Below are 22,452 nucleotides of genomic sequence, written 5' to 3'. Positions count from 1 at the left end.
AAAATGCTCTTTTTTTGTTTAGAGGTGAAGTCAGATTTCCTTCAGTACTTCAGAAAAATGGCTGACAGATATCCATGCAAAGAATTATGAATTGATTTGCATGAATTTGAAGTAGAAATTTGAACATGCAAAAAAGTCTAGATGACAAATGGTTATTTAAAGTAACCAGAAAGCTCAAGTCTCTTCTATCAATTGAGACTCATTATCAGTATGAAATCAGTATTATTTTCAGAAATAAATGTCTGGGTGGTTAGATAATCAGAGCATCAAACAGTGATACTTCCTTACAAAATACTGGCCTATAATTTTCAAATGTTTAAGCATCAGACAACAAAGCTGTCATAAAATAGGTCTAATGTCATCTTTGTATAGAACATCTGGATGGCTTTTCTCAATGAAAAACAGATGTTGTTTCATGATGAGCTTTTTCTCCTTCCTCATTTACAAACTTAGTGCAAGGCTTCAGTTTCACCTTTTAGAAGAATATTTTATATTGACTGGATTGTTTTTTCTTATTGGTACTGATCTGTTAGTAACTGATCTTAGCTTTGTAATATGGCCTTTTCATTTTTAAATCCACAACTTCAAAGTAGCAGACTTTCATTGGAGAAAATTAGTAATGAAGAATTGGAAGCATATGTCTGTCCTGTCTGTTCCTCTTTCTTTCATGGAGTTTTTTACCAGGTAACAGGGAGAAAGAGAAGGAGTTTGTGCTACTTAACAATATTGGGGTAATAGTAAACTGGTGCTATTGGGTGATATTCTCTTTTTATGGAGTTAAACCCCTAAGGAAATTCAGGCTTTATCATTACCTTGGTTGTACAGTTCTTCAGTGCTTTCTGTTATTATGTAAGTCAGGATTGTTTAAGTGTTAATTAAATGTTTGTCCTCCTATACACAGAGAGATTTGAATTAATTGTTAGGCATGTTGTACTTCTGTTAAGTCTGCTTTTTAATGCAGAGAAGAAGAAACTGTACAGCTTTTTGCAAAGCATTTTAATATTTGGATGCTTGGCATGAAATAGAGAAAATCTGGTTTGCTGTTGTTTTCATCAACTGCTAGGTAAGATCTGACCTTTTATGCCTTAAAATGATGGTTTTGTGTATCTTCTTAAGTGAAGGTTACTGAGGATAGCCTTGTAAAACAACATGCAGTTTTATATTCAGAGCTTTCTTTCTACCTTGAAAAATGCTTTTTAAAAGCTTGGATTTAAAGCTATGTGATTCTGAGAGAAAGGGACACTTTGCGAATTACAAATTTTTGGAAAAGTTCTATGGGTTATTGTGAATGAGAGAATAATGCAACTTTTTCTTCTTAATCTTATATTAATGGTTCATGCCTGGGATAACTTTTCTGGAACTACTGACTATATCTCTGCTTTCATGCAGCCTACTTCACTGTAATGAGTTTCATTGATATATTTGCATGGCTTATGACTGTTATGAGACACTGCTCCAAGACAGTTTTGAATGCTTTATATGAGTATGTATGCCTTACATTTAAAATTGCTAAACAAGTATATTTTCTTTTCTTTATTAGTACCTCTACAAAAAGACTTGAATTCTTTCATGATCCTGATCAGTCCTCTGTAAAGAACATTTTTTATAGCATGAAACAATTATATAGGTCTGTCAAGCTTAATCAACCCATATGTTGGTTTTGTTTAACTTGCTGATTGCATCTTCCTATTTCTCAATTCTTTCTACTGTTTTCACTCTTTTTAACTAGCAGCCTGTTATGATCATCAGTCTTCTTCAGAGAATTTCCATTTTTTTATCCTTAAACTGTACACACAAGTTTTTGTCTTACGATACTTGACACTTAACATGGAAACAGACAGTTTGAATATATTGGTCAAATATTTTTCATATACTAGTGAGTTCATTAAAGTCTAACTCACATGTAGACTTTGCATAGGTATGTACTGTCACAGTACTGAAGAAATTAATTTAGATTGTAGTTAAGATTGTAATGAGAAATTGAGCATCTCATGTTCATTGACAGAAATCATGCTGGAGGATACCATTTCTTCAGCAGTCATTGATGTTTACATTTCCATTTTTAGTTTGTTTTGTAAAACTTTATATGGAAGTAACATCTCATATGATACTTTGAAAACTTTAATTTACATCTGCATTCAAAAACCCTCACCAACCAAAAAAAGCCAACAAAGCCCCCAAACACTATTGTGTAAAAAAATTACCAGCATTCTTTACAGAGTCGTTCTTAATTAATCACAGTAAGACATTGTATCCCCCACCCCGGTATTTTGCAGGTATCTCTGAAAGTACTGCTTTTATTATGAGTATATATTCATTGATAATTCTCTTTTGCTTAAATGAATAGCTCCAGCACATCATTTCAAGACACTGTATAATACCACTGAATAAGATTTATAAATATGTTCTCTTCCAGCCACCTTCCTCCTTTAAAAAACCCTATTATCCTTTCAATTTTATTTAGAATGAAGGCCTCACCCTTGTCTTTAACACATAAAATAATCTTTTACTGCCTCCCCTTCTGTGCTGGTTAGTTTTAGAAAACTTTTTACCACTCCCTAATACATATGTCAAGAGAAAATATTAATATGAACCTACCAACATCTGTTGAAACAATTTTAGTATATGTGGAAAAGGAAATTAATCAGAGGAACAAATGCTTTTGAAAGGAAGGAAATTTTGTTTAAGGGTTCTGGGGCAGCTTTAATTCAGTTCCATTGTTCCATAGCAGTGTAGGACATGCAGTCCTATTTTTGATGTTTATCATCAATTGCTGCATGGAAGACTTGGACTTGCTGAACTCTTAACTTGGCAGGTAAACGAAGAGGAAACTCTGAGATACATTGCGGGGAAAATGCAGTATTAACCCTAAAAATACTGTTGCTTAAATATTCTGCTATTGATTATGTAAACTGATTATAAAAACTCATTTCAGCAAATGTGTGCAACTAAGATCAACATAGATTATTACCAAAAGAAAACTAATAATATAACTTATATTATGTGATTAATTTTTTGTTGTTGGGCTTACTTCTTACTTGTGTATTAATTGGTTGTATTTGTTTTTCCTTGCTTTTTTTTGTGCTTTTAGCTTTAAGTTCACAGGAGGATGGGTACTGTTTGAAGGCCTCCCTGCCCCCTTACATTCTTGTTTCAATAACAGAGGGAAAACATCTAATTAGACTTCATAATTCTCACTTTGGTCACTGAAAATAGATTATTTTTTTTTTCTTCTTCTGAAGTGGAACATAAGAAACAAGTGACTGCAGGCCAGTTCTTATACGGGATTTGCAGCTTTTCCCACAGCCCATCATCCAGATACCTCCACCTGTTTTGTTCCTCTCCCTGCACACTCTGCTTCCAGTCTTCATCTGCCAGTAGATAAATGGGGTCAGTGACTGCAAAGGGTCAGCTTGAGAGATGGTAGTGTCCAGGAGGGAGCTGGCAGATAGACGCATAGAGGTGACTTGAATAGTGTGAAAAAAGTTGGTGTAGGTGTGAATGAGGTGTCTTGCTGTATTTAGTAGGAGACAGGCTCCCTCAGAGCATAATAAAAGCAGCAGTTTATCTTACAGCCTGATCCTCCAGATACTTGTTGGCTGCAGACCTAGAAGAGAAAACTTGAGAGTAAACCTTCCCCTTGTGTCACACAGCTGCGTAATCCCTAGGATTGTTCATTACTTATTTTTTATTTTTGAAAATATCACAGACTAAAAGTTCTGTTTTCTAAGTCTTAAAAAGTATTTTCATGATCCGAAGCAAGACATAAGACTTGTTCCATCAATAAATATTTGGTGTTTTTTCCTTCCTCCGGAGCTCATTTCTGTCATTTGTTACTTGAGAAGATTGCTAGCACCCACAAGATAAAAAAATAACAGTCTTACAAGAAATCACTAATCATAGAGTAATTTAGGTTGGAAGGCACCTGGAGAGATCATTCAGTCCAATCTTCTGCTTAAAGCAGGACTAACATCAAACATGGATCAGGTTGCTGATGGCCTTATGCGATCTAGTTTTGGACATCTCCCAATGACAGAGGTTGCATGTTTTCCCTGGGCAACACATTTCAGAGCTTATCCACTCTCAGCAAGAAGAATTTGTGTCCAACTCAAATTTCCATCATTAGGTCATGGGATGATTGCTACTTGTCCCATCAGTGTGCAGACCCCTAGCATGTTTATCCCTGGTTGTCTCTGTTTCACACTGAAAAGTCCTATTTCTACTGAGCTCTTCCTTGAAGAGAAGCCATGTTGTACCTTTTGATCATCTTTCACTTGTCGCTGAAGATGTTTTTCAATTCTACTGTATTTTTTTTAGTATAAACTTGCAGTCCATCCTTGATCTAACATAATGCTATGCACCAGCCTGCCCATAAAGAAACTTCGGGCTTTCATCCTTTTTAAGTAGTAGTTGCACTCTTCTTTTAGTCTCCTTTTTTAATGTTTCAGGTCCTGTGTAAGGATTTAAAAGCTCTGTATAAATGTGATATTCTTATTGGACTGAATTCAAAAGCTGGTGTAAATAAGTTTCAGCTTTTACTCTACTGCAGTAGTGAATTTAATGACTTCACTATTTAAAGGGGGGGGGTTGTTTGTTTTTAGATATTTTCTCTTGATTTGTGTGTGCTTACTGTCAGTTTTCGTTAGCAGTTACCTGTTAGAGGATTTAGCTTAAGTCCTAAGTCATAATTTTGTGTACCACTAGCATAGGCTGCAAAAAGTATCATTTCCCATGGACATCTATTTATACCTTTAAATACTTTCAGTCTCAGTCCTTCCATTAAAAGGCTAGTCGCTGTGCAAACGGGTCTGTACAGAAAACTAAAGCTGACTGTTTATAAATTCATATAGCACCTTTCACAATACAGCAGTCCTGACTACCTCCTATAGTGGGTGCATATTCTGTATGGTTTTGAAAATTTTCTGTTTGAAAATGCATTCAGTTAATTATTCACAAATTAATTTTTTAAATGTTATTTTCTGTATATATTGCTATGCAATTGAAGTTAATATACAAGACACTGGTAATGCTGTTTTAGCACAGCCACCAAATTATGCAGAGACTATTTTAAGGATTAATTACCCATATGATATTAGACTGTACAATCCCCAGATAAGTGCCATAAAAACAGATATCTTGATATTGCTACTAGCTCTTATGACTTGAAATTCAGTGCTGAAAGATGATGTAAGAGAGAAAATTTTCTGATTCTAGTATTTCTGTTTCTCCCATCTGATGTACTTTGAAGTGCAAAGGGACAGAGGTATTATTTAGGGCCTGGAGGTATCATTAAAAAAAATGAACAAGCCTAGCTTGTCCTTCTGCTACTTTGTGCCTAAGTTTTAGGGAACTACTCATTGTTTCCCTTCTACCAAGCTTCTGCTTTATCTTTTATTCTGGTATCTTCATTTGAAATCATGCATCCTCATCCCATCATTTTATTTTATATTTTTAGTCCTTCTATAGAAACACGGAAAAATTTGTTTTAATATTTTGCATTTAGCTCTGTTTTGAGTTGGAAGCATCCTGAGATGACTTTGCTGTTTATGGTTTGAGAGTCACCGGTCTGTTTTACCCTCTGCTTGCGGGTATGTAGTTATGGCTTCAGCCCTACAGGGTCCGTCATCCCAAACCATGGGGCTGTTAGAGACCTATTGGTTTTTCCAGTCCTTAGCTTTCAGATTTTCCTGTAGCCACTTTAATTCTTAATGTGAGCAGATTGTTTTGATTTTCATTCAGATGGAGGTCATCCCTTCTATATAGTTTAATCTTTTCTTTAGTTAATGAATCTGAACGCCCAGTCCCATTACTATTTTGGCAGGTGCACAGTGAGACTTTTTGCCTTGCTTGCTCGGTTAATTGCTATGCATGTTAGAGAACATTTCAAAGAATACATTCATATTGCATACATATGGTATGTGCTGAGAGGACAGCTAGTCATGGGTCATAGAAAAAACTGGAAAATACGCATTATTTTACTTGTTGTCTACCTGTGTTTCCTTAAAGGCATAAGTGGTTGCCTTTGTCTCTGAGATCAATTAATCTACTTAGTTTCTCTTTTTGCTGTCGGTCTCTGGATTTAAGGATGGAGGCTCTGCTGGTCTTTTTTTATTTATTTACAGCTGTGCTGCTACACCAGTGTTTTTTCCTTTACTTTGATGGCTCACTTTCTTTAGATAAACTTTGGCTCTTATGCTGCTGATAATTTATATATGGATTGTGCCTCCACCTCCATTTAAATTCTTAACCAGCTTGGGTTTGTCATCTTGTTTGGCTCCTTAGCTCTTTAATCCATTTAGGGTCAGGTTTTTGGTTTTGATTATTTCCGTGAAGATTGAATTCCCAAGCTGCATACTGTCCTGTAACTTCATTATTTAGAACCAGGACCTACAAATATAGCCTCTTCCCACCTGGCTTTGTAATATTACCTTTGGAACTAGCTATTTTTTATTTTATTTTAAGTTAAAAATTAAAGGATTAAAATATTAGACTAATTAGGGGTTATTTGCAAAGCAATTTATAAAAAATAACTAGGTTCTATCAGCTTATTTTTGTCTTTTCAACCAATCGCTACCTGACTTTGTAAGCCTAGCTAGACTTTATGTCTGAATGAACTCTGTAAGCTTTTTCTGAAGTTATGCCCCAAAGGCCTGTTCTTTTTGTAAATGTTTTCAAGTTCTTGCTATGCTGTCAAACTGAAAAATAGACTAAAAGTATTTCAGGCATCAGAATATGTAGGCACACTTATTTCTGTTGCAGTCAAATTCTCTTTTACCTTTTCATTTCCCATGTTTCAATTTTGTAGACAATATATAGGAAAAAGTTGGGCATTCACTAAGGTATATTATTTGTAGTTAGTCTCTGGAGATTTTTTTCTAACGTAGTTCTTATGTTCTTCTTTGGTTTCTCATGCCCTGAAATATGTGTTACCTTTTATGACCTTTTCATATGTTACAATTTTAACTTCAAGCTTTCCAAATGATCTACTAACCCATTTGGTAACCATTAAGCCTGTTCCTCCTCTATTGTATCTCAGTATTGACTTATTCTTCCTCTTTTTTGCTTATTCTTCAAAACTGAATTTGAACCAAATCACAGATAAATGTTTTATCCATTTTTGGAGGGATTCTTCTTTCTGATGGTGTTTCTCAGCACTGATTTTTTTCTGATTTTTTTTTGAGACATAGTTCTTTTAAGAGCTGCTCTGGTGAGTGTTTTAATTTTTAAGGTAACAAGCCTTCATTTTCTTCCAAAATTTGTGCTGTAATGGTCTGGCTTTCTTGCTTCTGCCTCTATTATATGTGCAAGCACAAAAACACCACAACAAAACTTTAGAATTTATTGGGTCTTTCTGGTGGAGTTTTTTGGTGGGTTTTTTTTGTTGTTTGGTTGGTTTGGTTTGGTTTTCTTTCCCCACACACAAATTAGATGGGTCTTAAGCCTGAGATTTTGGAACAGGATTTTCTATGAAGATGGTTAGAAGTCAGTACTTATCTGCGGCCTTCCTGTGTACTATGTATTAAATTATAAAAATACCTTATTTGAAACTGATCTTGTTTTTCTGTTGGGCTGAAGAACAAAAATTTGTCAAGCAAAGCTACCTCTGATCTTTACTGTGTAATATTTTTTTGTTATGACAATAAAGTGTTGTACTGTAGTTTGGAAATATAATTCTGTTTTAAAATAATGGTATGGAGAAACATATGATCATGAAATTCTTCCTGAAGAGGGATATGAGAAGTGTCTTAATTTCAGAAAAGCCTTGGTGGCATTTTTACTCTGCTTGTCTGCTGTTACTTACGGAAATCTCTATGTGTAAACATACCATCAATTTTTTTATTTGAAAAATACTTATTTGGGTACTGCAGTAAACACACAAAGCATGTTTTCGTATCTTTTACTAGCATCATTTTAATACACAGAAATAGAAAACTTTATTTTAGAATGTTTTTCTTCCCTTTCCTCTCTGTGTATCAGCCAATTTACAAGATGTTATTTTTGTGATACTTCTGAAACTGCTCCAGATTGATATTTCTGTATTGAATTGAGAAGGGGAAGGGGTTTTTTATGTAATGAATTCTATTGACTATAATGAAATCTGTGTGCAACATATCTGACTGTTCGTTTTAGACATTATAAATGAATACCTAAAGAAATTAATTAAAACCATAAATAAGTAACATAACTTTTCCTGTGGTTTAGGTCTCTTCTATATGTGGATGTAATCCAAAGAATGCATTTAGTTTATTTCTTTGCCTGTTTGGTTTTTTTGTTAGGCCCGGCGCAAAGAGGTTTTTATCCAGGAGCGATATGGAAGATTTAATCTGAGTGACCCATTTCTGGCTCTTCAGAGAGACTTTGAGGCAGGTGCTGGTGATAAAGAAAAGAAGCCAATATGCATGAACCCTCTGTCCATTTTAGAAGCTGTTATGGCTCACTGCAGGAAAATGCAAGAAAGAATGTCAGCTCAGTTGGCTGCTGCTGAAAACAGACAAAAGAAGGTATCCTGCTACTGATTTTTTTTTTTCTTTTCCCTCTCCTGATTTGTTCTTTCATACCGCTTTTTTAATTTGCATCTTTTTCTAACTTGGTTATCATTATGAGTGTTAAAATGTTATCACTTAATTGTCATATACAGTGAGGTGCTGATTTTCTGGTGATATTTTGTGTGCACAGCTCATTCGTTCAGTGAATTTAGTTCTACTTATGCAATAAATGAAATATAACTGGTACAAGCTGATGCAGTGTATAAGTGGGTAGCTCAGCATGACCTGAGAAAACATCATCACAATATATTTTTAAATCAACACCATTGAAGCCTAGAGGAGCTACTGTTATTTTTGTTCTAACCTAAATAGCATAAAATAAATAATTTATTTGCATTTAATATTAAGCAGCTCTGTTTCATAAATCAGTAAAAATAAATTTACTCTAAAAAATACTTTTTTGCATGTTTAGAACATTTGCTGTAGAGAGAAAATTATTTTGGAACAAGTATGTTGCAAAAAATGTCTTATACTGAGGGTAAAACAGTGTCATTTTGAAAGTGAATGGTTAGTTGGTTGCACATATTTCACTAATATGTAAGCCATACATTCCTAAAGTGTAGCTAAATAGGAATATATTGGGGAGGAGTTTCTCAGAGGAAAGAAGGGAACAGTAGTATAATAGACTAATAATCGGATATTTTTGAATAATTAGAAAAGAAATGCTTGCTAGGCATTGAATGATCCTCACTGGGTATAAGATGGATAGAATGTCTTCAGCAGCTGTAAAATAGCTTTTTAGTGACAGTTTTATATTGATGTTTAAAAAAACCAAACAGATAATGCTAAGACAATTGACATAAAATTGATTCTGGTAGTAATTGCTCTCTGGGAAATAATATGCACACAAAAGTACTGGAAATATGCTGGAAATACATGCTTAAGTTAAATCAGCAAAGCTTTCCTTTTGTTATCTTAGCTCTGTTGTGTAGTTTAAGCATCCCTGCTCTGTTCAGACTTCAGAAAAACAGATACCGCATTCAAAAAAATGAATACTATACTGTATGTGTGATATGTAAGTCTTAAAACAGTGTAATAGCCTATGTAAAGAACCGTACTTACCTAGCACTTCTTTCAAGGACTCTTGAATGTTAATTTTCTTTTTCAGATGCTTTGTATGTAAGTTGAGATTCTGGGGAAGGGATTGTCTCAGCATAGAAAAGAGCAAGTATGCTTGCTGATTCTGACTGAAGAATGATATTGGGAGAGAACCTGACACATCTGCCTGGACAATTGGATTAGTTTCTTGTTTCAGTGCATGGCCACAAGTCTCTTCTTGTACCTAAATTCTTCATCTGTCACTGCCTTTTAGTATATAGACAGACACATACATGTAAGATGGGCTTACATATTAAGAATATGTCTCAAAGTCAGGGTATTGATATGTAAGTTCCATTTTTGTCCTTTTTTCAGCCCAAGTTTAGTGCCAAAGTCTATAAGTCTGCATGTACAGGAAAGGATGCTCTTGTCTTTTGTTTCCTAGAAGAATACATGAGGGGTTTTTTCTTCAAATCTTAATTTTAAATAGTTTGATCATAATTTATTTTGCAGTTTGATTCTTACCTTGAGAAGTACATAAATCTCTAGTACACTCAATTCTGAAATCAGTAACTTTCAAGCTAAACTTTAAAGCACTACACTTGAAAAAATGTGTGTTGCTTTGAAAGTGTGTTATTATGATTTTACCATTTTTACTCCTTGTTACAAATAGGAAATTTAAATAACACAGGATTAGAAAACAAACTGCATGGTGTTGAGCAGCTGTGTGCATGACTCTCTACAGAACTTATATCTTCCTCTTTTAAGGCCAATTAGAAATGCTGTTTGGACAGGGCACCCTCTTAAACTTCTTGGGATTGTGGCAACAGATGACATAGCTCTCAAACATCTCCATTCATTCACAAACCATTTATTCAGTGTTTTACCTTCCCTTAGTTACACATTTTTCTGTCCTCCATCTCTCAAATCCCTCCACGGAAGAGGGTAATGAAGGTATTTTGAGGGATTTCTAGAAATGTTTGACAAAGTAGGGTGACCCAATGTAAGGAAAAGTTAAGCCTAGACACATATGACCTACATAAAGAGCCAGCTGCACCTCCTCCCTTCCAGAGTGATCCCTCCTTCTCTAAATGTGTGATGCTTCTGTCTGTGTTTGGAATTCCCTCACTGTCTCACTCCTACACTAAGTAATGAAGTCTGTGTACAGCTGTGTTTATTTTCTCTGGATATTACTGGACTTTAAACAGGCTCAGACTGAACTCTTATTCCTGGGGACTTATAATCTGTGAATATAGTGATCTTAAAAGTATTCTTTGAATAAATTTTTTATTTGATTATAAAAAGCAAGTCATAACAATGTGTCAGACTGTAGAAAAGTGAAAGAGGTGCACAAATGACTCAGTCATAGGCTTACCATATACCAAATACCTAATCCCCAGATTTGTGTAAAGTCTCCATCCTCTTCCATCTCTTTGAACACTTTTCCTGGAGCTGCTATTGAAATTAATTTTGAGGTTTTCTGGGAACTCAAAACCAGATAATCAAAATGACAGTTCTTAATTTGCCAAGTGTTTGCAGAGAAGTTAGTATTGGGATGCACGCTCAAAGACAGACAGACACGTTGGTTGGAAGAGGCCTGTTGATGTGATTTAGTCTAACCTTTTGCTTAAAGCCGATTATCACCAGCAGTACATCCAGTCATCTGTGAATTTGTCTAGTTGAGTCCTGGAAACCCCCAGGAATGGCAATACTCCAGCCTTTTTGCACTACTATCCTTGTGAAGAAGTTTTTTCCAAGACTGAGCCTCTTAAAGGGCAATTTTTCATGTCACCCTTTTGTTATGGGGCCCCACCTGTCACTACAAAGAAGAATTTGACTCTGTCATCGTTTTAAGGGCCCTTCAAAAGGATCTGTGTGTTGCTATTAGATCATCCTTCAGTCTTTTTTTTTCACTAGACTAAGCAAGCCAAGCTCCCTCAACCTTTTCTTACAAAGCATGAACTCTGTCTCTCGCCTTTGAAAGGCCTTTGCTGGTTAGTTCTCTGTGGGACACTATAATTTTTCTCAGTATCATTTTTTACCCCGTTCAAATCCTTCTTGGGCACATTTCCAGATGTTTACATTACTGATATGATTTAGTGTATGCACATAGTACACTTCAAGAAAATCAGGTTGTAGTTAGTTCATAAACTCATAAATAATTACAGCTAGTTCCAAATCTGTCATCTAAAGGAAGAAACGCAGTGTAAATATTCAGAGGTTTTTCCTATTCAAGATGATGCAGCCAAAACAAGGAGGGGGGGGAGAGATAGACATAGGAGACAACATGAAATGAGAAACTAATGCTGCTCTTGTCAATTTGAAATCAAGTAGAGGAATATATATATATATATATAAAATTCTTTATTTATATGCAATGCTTACAAAGAAGATACTATAATAGTATAGTAAGCTGATTTCATCCCAGTTATATGTTAAAATCTTGTAATTATTTGAAAGTAATATAATTTCACAACAGTTAATTTATAGAACTAGTCCCTCATTTGAAAGCAAAATGGAGGAATAATAAAGTATAGGAAATCTTGATAAAAACATTTTCACTATAATCTTATTGCATTTCCAAGCTTTAAAGATTGTATACATTCCTCATTATTTTTATATCTGTTTTAACAAAAAAGAAACTGTTGCATGCTCCATTGTTACTGTTGGATGCTCCACTTGCTTTGAAATGCTTGTGAGGCATCCAAATGCTGTTGGATACTTTGAAAAAAAACAATGAAATGCTTGAGAAAAAACAATGATTTTTCTATATGTGAAGAACTATGAATGAGACCTTTCCTAAGTACAGTGTCATCATAATAGCTTGTTAATTTAATTTGCAGCTGTACTGTCATTAACATAACTGAAGAGGTGGTGTTGCTGATATTGTTTGTATAGCAACGACTGATAATGCCATACCTTTTTTTTTTATATAGTTAACACTGCTTTTAAGAAAGGGTGGACTTGGTTTTGTGAAATGCATTGTGCAGAGTATATTGGTTAACCTGTTATGAAGCTTTAAAACCACAGTGGAGCCCCTCCACTCCTAAACAGGTTTTGAGGTATTTGAAGCCAAGATGATGTTTATAATGTAGGTATAATTTCCCATAGTGATTTCTTCCTCTTAGTTCACTGTTTCTTATGATAATGGTATGATTTCAGGAAGAAATTTTACTATTACTATAATATACATCGCATCAATATTGCCATCACGTCTTTATGCTTTTCCCCATTCTTCTGAAGAAAATGTAAGAGAAATTTACAGTCAGGTAACATGATTAGAAATGTTGGGAGACTGAGACGTTCATCTATAAGTGTAAATTCATGCAGGATTTATTGTTTGTTCTCTCTATGTCATTTCACTTCCCTTCCTTTTTAAGTGTTTTCTTGTGTTTGAATTCTACTTACCAAGTGGGAAAAAATTATCCTGGGGACAATGAGCTATAGCAGGTGGGATTTATTTCTATTACAACTGCAGACTTCCTCTTGTACTCACCTCTTGATGGCATGAGTTTCAAGTCTACTCTGTGGTATAACTGGAGAGTAACAAACTTGCTATTTAAAAATGGTATTTATATTAGCTTTTGTTTAAATGCTGTTTAGTTAAACATTAATTGTAGACATATCTACAGTGATGTGGAAAATCTTCCAGAGCTGAGAAATTTCATCTCCTGTTGGAGAGGACAGGGAATAGCGTGCTGTAGCAACAGGCTTCTGAGAAGCTATTATATTGTAATGCCTGGGGTTTTTTTTGCCTGTGTGTCTGTTTGTTTTCATCTAGCAACCAAGACAATATTTTAAGCATTGACTGAGAGAGGAGATATTCCATAGCTATTACCAATCCCCTAGGCCATCTTGTTTCCCACATTACAGTTTACAGTAAATATATTCATGACACTGTATTGTCTTAAACTCTGAAATTAGTATCATATTACCATGACACTATAATCTGAATCTATAATCTATGGTTCTTCCTTCATCTATTGAAGTGAAACATTTATTCCAAGTAAGATCTTAAATGTACTGCTATTTGCCACAGCTTTTCTTAGATTATTTTTTTGAGCATTGTGAAATGTTCTCATAGTGTAGAAGCATGAAACAGTTTCTCGTTGCAGTCAAAATTAACCATTCATGTTTGTGAGCACTTGATTGTTTTTTTCCATAGGTGCCTGAAAGTATTTTTCCAGGAAAAATGCCCACTTAGAAAAGGCACTTTAGTAGTACAGTTCTGAATTATTATTTTTCTATTGATCTGTTAATAAATATGAAGCAGAACTGACAAAGCTAAACCAATAAAAAGAGTACAAGAGAAGGAATGCTCAGCAGTTTCTTGGGGTTTTGTTTGTTTGTTTTTCTATCAGTCATTCAGATAAGCCGTATAGGAAGCTACTGCATCGGTATGTGAAGAGAGGAAGAAAGAAAACAATTTTTCTTTTGTTGCTGTTTGACTTGTGTAAGTTTGCTTGGGAAAATGTGAAGGAATTTGGTTTGCATTACTCGTAGGTATTTTAGAAAATGGTGCATTAACATATTTTTCCACTGCTTTTCTAGAACAGGGTCTTTGAATAAAAGCATAATCAGCAGGCAAGATGAATTACAGGTGATAGCTATATGAATGAAGGGGAAAATTATTCTTATCCATTATCTGCACATAGTAGGTAGTTTTTTGATTCTAGCTTGTAACATAGTTTATACATCACTGATGTCACTGAGACCTTCCACTATTAGTAAGTACAGGAAGACATTTGTGCCTGTGTCAAAAAGTTGGTCTCAGAAATGAATGTCTTATTTATAAATGTTAAAACAAGATGTAAGACACCTGTTATGGTGTGTAATGGGCTGTGTATTTCAACCCTAATCTCCTTCAGTCTAAGGAAGACCTAAAATCTAAACCTTTCATTTCTGGGCTCAAAGTTTTTTTGTGAAGTTCATCTCTTGCTTGTGCCTGGTTCCTTTACTTTACATAAGACTTTACTGTCTTATGTCTAATTTCTGGAGAACAAGAACAAGCTCCTCACTCAGGAATCACTAGCACTTACATTGGGGAGTCCCTGTGTTGTCAATGGATGAAAGTAGATGGGCTTACTTAGTTTCTGAACTGCTCCTCAGAGATGCCTGTCTCTTTCTTTCGCTTGTATAAGATTATAGGCACTTGTGTTAGGTATCGTAAATCACTTTCCTGGGGCGGACAGGTTCATTTTAGGCATACTCTCAAAGGTTAAAATATCAATGTCAGGTTAATACTAGGTTATGTTGAAAGTCTCCATCTTGTTAATGAGAATTTTTCTCTATGCTTGCTTACAGTTGGAAATGGAAAAGTCTCAGTTACAGAGTCTTGAGCTGGAGCACAAAAAGCTATCTGCTCGTCTTGAAGAAGAACGCGGAAAGAATAAACATGTAGTATTGATGCTAGTGAAAGAGTGTAAGCAGTTGTCTGGCCGAATTGTAGAGGAAGCCCAGAAATTGGAAGAAGTGATGTCAAAATTTGAAGAGGAAAAGAAAAAGGCTACTGAATTGGAGGAGTCTCTTGCAGCTGAGAAACAAAGGAGTACACAAATGGAAGCTCAAATGGAAAAGCAGCTGTCTGAGTTTGATACAGAGAGAGAGCAGTTGCGTGCCAAACTTCATAGAGAGGAAGCGCACACCAGTGACCTCAGAGAAGAGAGAGATAAAATGATCAAAATGATTGAGCAATTAAAAAAGGAAAATGAAAGTAAAGCTAATCTTTCTCTTAAAAATAAAGATAAAAATAAAGATAGGAGTCTTGTTTCCATTTCTGTTGAAACAGAGGAGCCAAGTTCAAGAACTGTTGCCTGCCAAACAGATACTGTAGTGATGGACAATAGCACAGAAAATGTTAAGAAGTTGCCTTTGACTGTATCTGTAAAGCCTTCTACAGTGAACCCACTAGTGTCTGGCAATACAAAAATGAATGTGTGCACCAATGCAGCATTTGTGAAGCCTATCATTGATAGGCAACCTTCATCTAGTGAACTTGTCCCTCCTGCAACTCCTGTTCTTACACAGAATCAAAACAGAATTGAGGAAAATGGACCAAGTACAGGCTCATCACCTGATTTACCAAGTAGCACTTCCCCTTTTTCAAATAGTACTTCCCTTTGCACGCCTGCAGCACCGACTGGTGCAGCTCAGAATTCCTCACTCACTTCGTCTATGCACAGTTTACATTCACCATCTGCCAACACTACTGGGCATCCAGGCCTAAATCCACGAATCCAAGCCGCTAGATTTAGATTTCAAGCAAATGCGAATGATCAAGACCAAAATGGAAACACAACCCAAAGCCCTCCCTCAAGGGACGTATCCCCTACTAGTCGTGACAACCTAGTTGCCAAACAGGTAGCTCGGAATACTGTTACTCAAGTCCTTTCAAGATTTACAAGCCCTCAGAGTGGCGCTCCATCACGGCCGGGGACGTCACATTCAATGGAAGTTGGCACTTACCCCCCAGTTGGTAGAATGAGTTTAAAGACTCCCAGTGTATCAAGAATTGACAGAGGAAATCCTCCACCTATTCCTCCTAAAAAACCAGGGCTTTCGCAAACTCCTTCACCACCACACCCACAGCTTAAAGTTTTAATGGATAGTAGCCGATCCCCAAATACAAGTGCAAAAACTGACAGCAAAACCGTGACCTCACCTCTTTCAAGTTCACCACAAGGAATCAGGGTAATAAATGAGGAAATTATTTCTAAGTCCTCACCTCAGCTGCCACCAAAACCTGCTATAGATTTATCTGTGGCACCTGCAGGCTGTGCCATACCAGCCATAGCCTCATCTCAGGTGGGTGCCTGGCCTTCCCACTTCCCTGGACTGAACCAACCTGCATGTTCAGAAAATTCCTTTGTCATTCCCACCACCATTGCCTGTAGCTCCTCCATAAACCCTGTTAGTGCTTCATCCTGTAGACCATGTGATTCAGACAGCCTCCTGGTAACAGCATCAGGTAAAGGGATTGATATGCTACAAACTGTCTCCCTCTAAAGTAATGTTTTGGTTTTCCTATATGTGTCTCGTTTGCTTTATTTATCTTTTTATACCTTTCTCTTTTTTACTTTCTAAAAGCTGAAATTTTCGTTTATATTTTTTCCACATTCCAGGGGTATGGGAATTCTTTTGCTGATTTAGTAACGTTATAAATTAGTTTCCTTCCTCAAGGAGGTCTCCAAATTGAAGGCTTTTTTTAAAGGTAAAGAGGAATAATGTATAAAGTAAATGGGCTGCAGATTTGACACATATATTGAAGAAACTCTTTTTTTTGTTGTTTTGGGGGGGCTGGGGGTGGTGGTGGTGAATGCATTAGTTTGGACTTCAAAATGCTTTTTCAGTCTGAAATAATGTTTTGAAAATTACCTCTGCTGGTGATCTTCCATGGAATATGTATTTCAATGCTTTGTGAATCTTTTAGAAAACAGGGCATAGCTGGGGCTACTGTATTCTCCTATGGCATTAGATGGTATACAGTTGCCTAGATAAAAGTGCAGTTTCAAATATATCACTTCATACCTATAGAAAGTTTTATTTTTATTTCCATTTTTCTATAGTTCTTCTCATTTTAGTTGTAGGCTTTGTTAATACTTGTGTGTGGCATCTCACAGGTTTACTTCAACAGACACCAGTAAAGGTTTGCTGTTGGCGAGTTAAAATCTAAATATTATGTTGATCATCTAAGTCTGGAGTCAGTATGTGTATCTGCTATTCATTTTGCGTTGCGGGGGGCGGGGGTACTTACTTGTGTGCCTAATGTGCTGCCAACTTCAGGGTATCTTCTTGATGGCAGTTAAATGAACAAAGGTGGCCCTCATCTACCTTTCAGTTAATTGTAGATCTCCTATAAATCTTTTTTTTCAACATATTTCCCTGCTGGGATCAATAGCACAAAGAACATTAGGTGGAAGCCCCTCTTCAGCCTGACTTGCACTGCAGTGAGGAAGACAGACACACAGTTATGGAACACTTTAGACCTTCGTCAGCACTGAAGAATGTTTGAATGGTCCTAAACGTTCAACAGTTATTCCCAGTTCAGTTATGGTACTTCGGTCCCTCATAACTCTAGTCCCTCTATCATCATCTATAGGGTATAAAACCCCTGCACAGCTGGTCTGCTTCCATCACACAACCAGCCACTTTCTGTTGGTAGCTGCACCACGAACTCACTAGTCTTGGAGAAGCTGCTCCAAAAGCAGCATGTGGCAAACTTGTATCGTGTATATATAGGAGGTTCCGGGGTTCACATTATTAAGCCTTTTTTATTCCCATTCCACTTCATTAAGACTTAATGCATGTTTCTGGACTAACCTAGTCATGTTTTTGACATTTGGCTGTGGCACCATACTGTCAGAATCCTCTCTCCTTTCTGAGCTGTGCCATAAAAATATGAGCTCAGAAATCTTATCTTCCATTTGTTTACTACTTCTCAGAGTTAACAGCTGTGGGATTTGATGGCTGCCTCTTAGTTTGCTGGTCTTCATATGAATGTCCTGAATTTTCATCTTAAATTGTTATTCCTAGCTGAGTCTGATTGCCATGTCTCCTGGGTTCAGCTGGGATAGAGTTAATTTTTACAGGAACCTGCGAAGTGGGGAGCACAGCCGGGGCAGCTGACCTGAACTAGCCAAGGAGCTATTCCATACCATGTGCCATCATGCTCAGTATATAACTGGGGAGCGGGCTGGGGGGTGGTCTTGACTTTCGGTGGGGGAAGTGGCGGAGCGTCGGGTCCCGGGTGGTGAGCAGTTGCACTGTGCATCACTCTTTTTGTATGCTCTTTCATTAGTACCGTTGTTGTTGTTGTAATTTCTTTGTGTTGTCCCAGTAAACTGCCTTTATCTCAACCCTCGAGGTTCCAGGGTTTTTTTCTTTTCTCTCCTCCGTCTCCCCCCTATCCCACCGGAGGGGGGCGGGAGGAGTGAGCGAGCGGCTGCGTGGGCCTTTGTTACCGGCTGGGCTGGAACCATGACACCATGTCAGATAGATCATTAGTCTCCCAGTATTCCAGATATTCTTCAAGCCTCATTTGCCTTCAGGTGCTGTTAGGCTCTATAATGGAATTAAAATTTCATTAATAAAAAGAACAACTAAGATTATTAACATTCTACAAATTATTGGCAAAATCAGCATCAAAGTGAATAGTTTTTGTAGGCAAGAGGCTGTCTTCCACAATCCTATCAGCATGAATTAGGCTGTATATTTCAGTTAGTCTTACATTAACTAGAGGATGTTTGGTAATTATTTAAGACAGTTTTTTATTATTCTTTAAAAAAATAAATCTTCTATCTTAAAAATTAAATTACCACCACTTGACTTCATAACTCCATGTGTTATTATTGCTTTAGTTTGTGCTTCAAAGTATAAATTTTTTTCTTAGGAGAACAATCAGCCTTTTAAATAAGACTCTTCCACATAGTCAATATTGTGTTTTGTATGAAATTTGTGACAGTTCTCAGACAATTCTTAAAGACAGGATTTTTGTCAAAAAATATTAGTTTTTTTTAAATTGTGCTGGTGTATGTGTTCAGATTGCCTTTCTTCATTTACGCTCTGTTCACTTGTTTTTGGAAGGGATGGAAACATTTGGGTTCATTTAATCCCCTTATAATCCTTGCTCTGAACACTTGATGCTGTTAATATTTTGTAAGTGGCACTGCTTTTTGTGAATTTTTGCAATTGCAAATGGGAAACATATCCCATAATCTGAAGTCTGCAAAGAAAGATTGCTTAAACTCTAGTTAGTGGTCTGCTGTTTTATTTTATTAATATAGAGATGTTATTTTAATTTCCCTCCTTTACTGACTACAAACAGGTTCAAAGAACTTTAATAACTTTATCTGCAATACTCAGGTAAATATTCAGGAGCTCCTGTGTCTTTTACCCAAACGAATGCATATATTTTATTGCACTTATTCTCCAATCCCATTTTATTTATGTTTTTTAAGGGAACTTAATATATTTGGCCAAGTGTTCTGGCAAACTGCAGAACTAAATAAACTTAGAGCAACAGATGTTATGCAAGTATAAAAAGACTTTTTTTTTCAAAATTTTATGCCGAGAAAAGAAAAAAAAATAGATATTATAAATTTATATGGAAAAGAAATAGACTCTATCTTAGAAAAGAATAGATAAACCAAGTTTATTAACAGTTTTCATTAAGATAATGTGGTCATTAATGCCTGAATTCATGTCACCTATTCACTTTCTTTTTTCAGTTTCTTTTTTAAGTATGACTTTCTTGAGGTGAAGAACATCTAACAAACTACAAATACTACTGAAACCTCCTTCCCATATCTTCATTTTCATGCCCTCTAGGCACAGATTCATTTAGTTTTATTAATGTTCTGGTTGATTTTAATCTGTTTTATTTACTTTTTTCAGAAAATGTTTAGAATTTCAATTTTACTTTCAGTTAAAGCAGAGCATGGTGAAATCTTATTCATATTTTATTGTATAGTAAGTAGTGAGCTTCAATCAGAATTTGTTAATAGTTTTAAGCAGTGCAAAACAAATTTAACATACTAAAAAAGACATTGAAAGAATCCTCCATTTTTATATTTTTTTGTCAATAAATTCATGTTTCTTTCTTTCTTATTGTGGAGTCAGAAGAATTGATAATAACCTAATTACTTAAGTATTGTATTTATTAATTTTAAAACAGTTTCCTAGTTAGCTCAGATTGCTTTAAGAACATATCAACAGCCTGATTTTCAGTAAGGGAATGTCTTGGCTCTAGAAAGAGCAACTATTAAGAGCAAACTTAAAATCAGAGCACTGATTGTTTCAGTTACACGTTCTGCTAAATTAATGTAACGATACTTTCTTTTAGAGACAGGGCATTGTCCTGCATGTTGCTCTTTTTGTCCCTGGTAGGAAAAGACACCATGTCTTGCTGTTAATGTTGAACAGACTGCACATAGAGAAATTACAATGAACATTTATGGCCTGATTCAAAATGTGCGACAGTGTTTTCATTAACTTCAGCAGCCTTTGAACTGATGCCAAAATGCTTCTGCTCTGTTTGGATTTCTACATTTCAGTGGCTGTAAGACTTCAAAATAGAAACAAATGTAGGCAGTTGGATTTTCATACCCCTGGGATTTCTGCTTTCACTTTCTTCTTGGTTTTGCGCTTTCTATGTCACTCCTCAATGAAGTATCGTTTTCATTTTGCTCATTTCTATAATGATTGATTTATTCTCTCTATACAATTGGCTTCGAAGATAAAAGGGGGGGTGGGGGTGGTGGGAGGGTGAGGGACTGATCTGAGCTCTGAAATTAACCATCTCACATTCTGAAGCTGATGCCAGAAGCTGTTTTTGTCTATCCCTCTGCCCTTCATCACTGCATGCCCTACAAGCTTTCACAGATGCTTCACATTTCCTAACTTTTTGCATCTGTAATGGTGTACCTGATTTATTGGTATTTTCTAATGTTGGTATATTTTGCTGGATGAATTCAGCTTTATTATATTGCTTTACATTGATAATAGAAGCTAAAGTTATGTTTATGTTATTAGCTGGTTTTTGTATCTTTTTCAGTAGAAGGTTTTCATCTAATGATAACCTAGTATAATGAATTTCATCACTGAATTGCAACAACATTGAATTGCAACAAAGAGTTGAAACGAAAGTTAAGATACAACATATAGGACAAAAAAATTCCTTTTATTTTGGGATTTCTGTTAATGATGCTGTAAAAAAAAAAGGCAACAAAAAACTGGCACTATTTTTAATAAGGAAGGGAACCCAGAAATACTATTGATATTACAAAACTGCTTGGCAAAGTGAACTTCATGCTTAAAGCTTAGTGTCAGGCTCCACAAATTCCCCCAAATAATTCCAATATAACTTGGACAAAGAATGTTAGCATCTGGAGTGCCACCCAAGCAATGTCCACTATCTGTTAACTACCATGGCAAGACAGTAAAAAATACAGGAGTACCATTTTAAAAACATTAATATATGTATAGCAACAGCTGCAGCACAGTTAGTTTCAAAGAACAACAAAAGGTTGGAATAATAAAAACACTTTTATAATGGAAAGGAAGAATAAAAATTATTCTTCAGACCTTTGGGGATTTTGTAAGAGTTATTGGAAGTGGAAATAAATATTTTATTTTTTTTTTTACCATGTAAAGGTTGCAGTTTGCTTGGTATATTGCTTGGGGGTTTTAGTTTTTGTTGGGTTTTTTTGTTTTTTTTTTTAAACTTCAGAAAACCGTCAAAGTCCTCTGATTAAAAATATTGGAGAAACAAATATTAGTAAGAGTATGAATAGTAAGAAGGTAGCTTCGGAATTGTAGTTATATGAAGATGGATGGAGTTAACTTTACAGTTTATCATCAGTTTAAAGTTGGATTTCTAAGGTAACTTCATAGCTGTAGTGATGATTTCTTACAGTCAACATCAAATAAATAAGTTGAATAAAAAGTTTACATTGTGAGAATAGTGCAAATACGTTTGCTTTACATACTAACCTAGTAAACTTAATTTGAAATGACAAATTTAGCTCACTTTAGAAACAAATATGAAAATAGTCCAAGCATTTTTGTTGTTGTTGTTTTGAACTGGGATCAAACTATGTGTTCTTCATTGAAGCTGCTCAGATGATGGATTCTTATGTAAGTCTGGACCTTAATTAAAATTTGCCCAGATCTTGCAAGGTTCCCAGATCTATTGCTTCTATAGAATTCTATTGGGAATTTCCATATTTAATTTTGTTTTTCCAAAAGGCGGAGCAGATCATCCCAGCATGGTAGAGCTACTGCCACATGCTGTTTCTAGTTCTAGGTTTTGGAGGTTGGATAGCACTTGATCAGCTTGATGGAGCTGGAGGTAATGCCCTGCAGCTGCTCT

General features: G+C 35.7%; 1 protein-coding gene across 2 annotated transcripts in view; it reads left to right on the top strand.

The window, feature by feature from the left end:
• CTTNBP2 (cortactin binding protein 2) overlaps window positions 1-22,452 on the top strand; it is an 87,881-nt gene that overhangs the window by 24,274 nt on the left and 41,155 nt on the right. For both annotated transcript variants that reach the window (XM_075059042.1, XM_075059043.1), the window contains exons 3-4: window positions 8,277-8,501; window positions 14,889-16,551. In XM_075059042.1, the coding sequence (XP_074915143.1) occupies window positions 8,277-8,501; window positions 14,889-16,551 (1,888 nt within the window). The remainder of the gene's footprint in view (window positions 1-8,276; window positions 8,502-14,888; window positions 16,552-22,452) is intronic.

This window comes from Buteo buteo, chromosome 28, assembly GCF_964188355.1.
Source record: "Buteo buteo chromosome 28, bButBut1.hap1.1, whole genome shotgun sequence".
Taxonomy (NCBI): Eukaryota; Metazoa; Chordata; class Aves; order Accipitriformes; family Accipitridae; genus Buteo; species Buteo buteo.
Note: the sequence above shows the minus strand (reverse complement) of the source record. Positions and strands in the feature narration are given on the sequence as shown.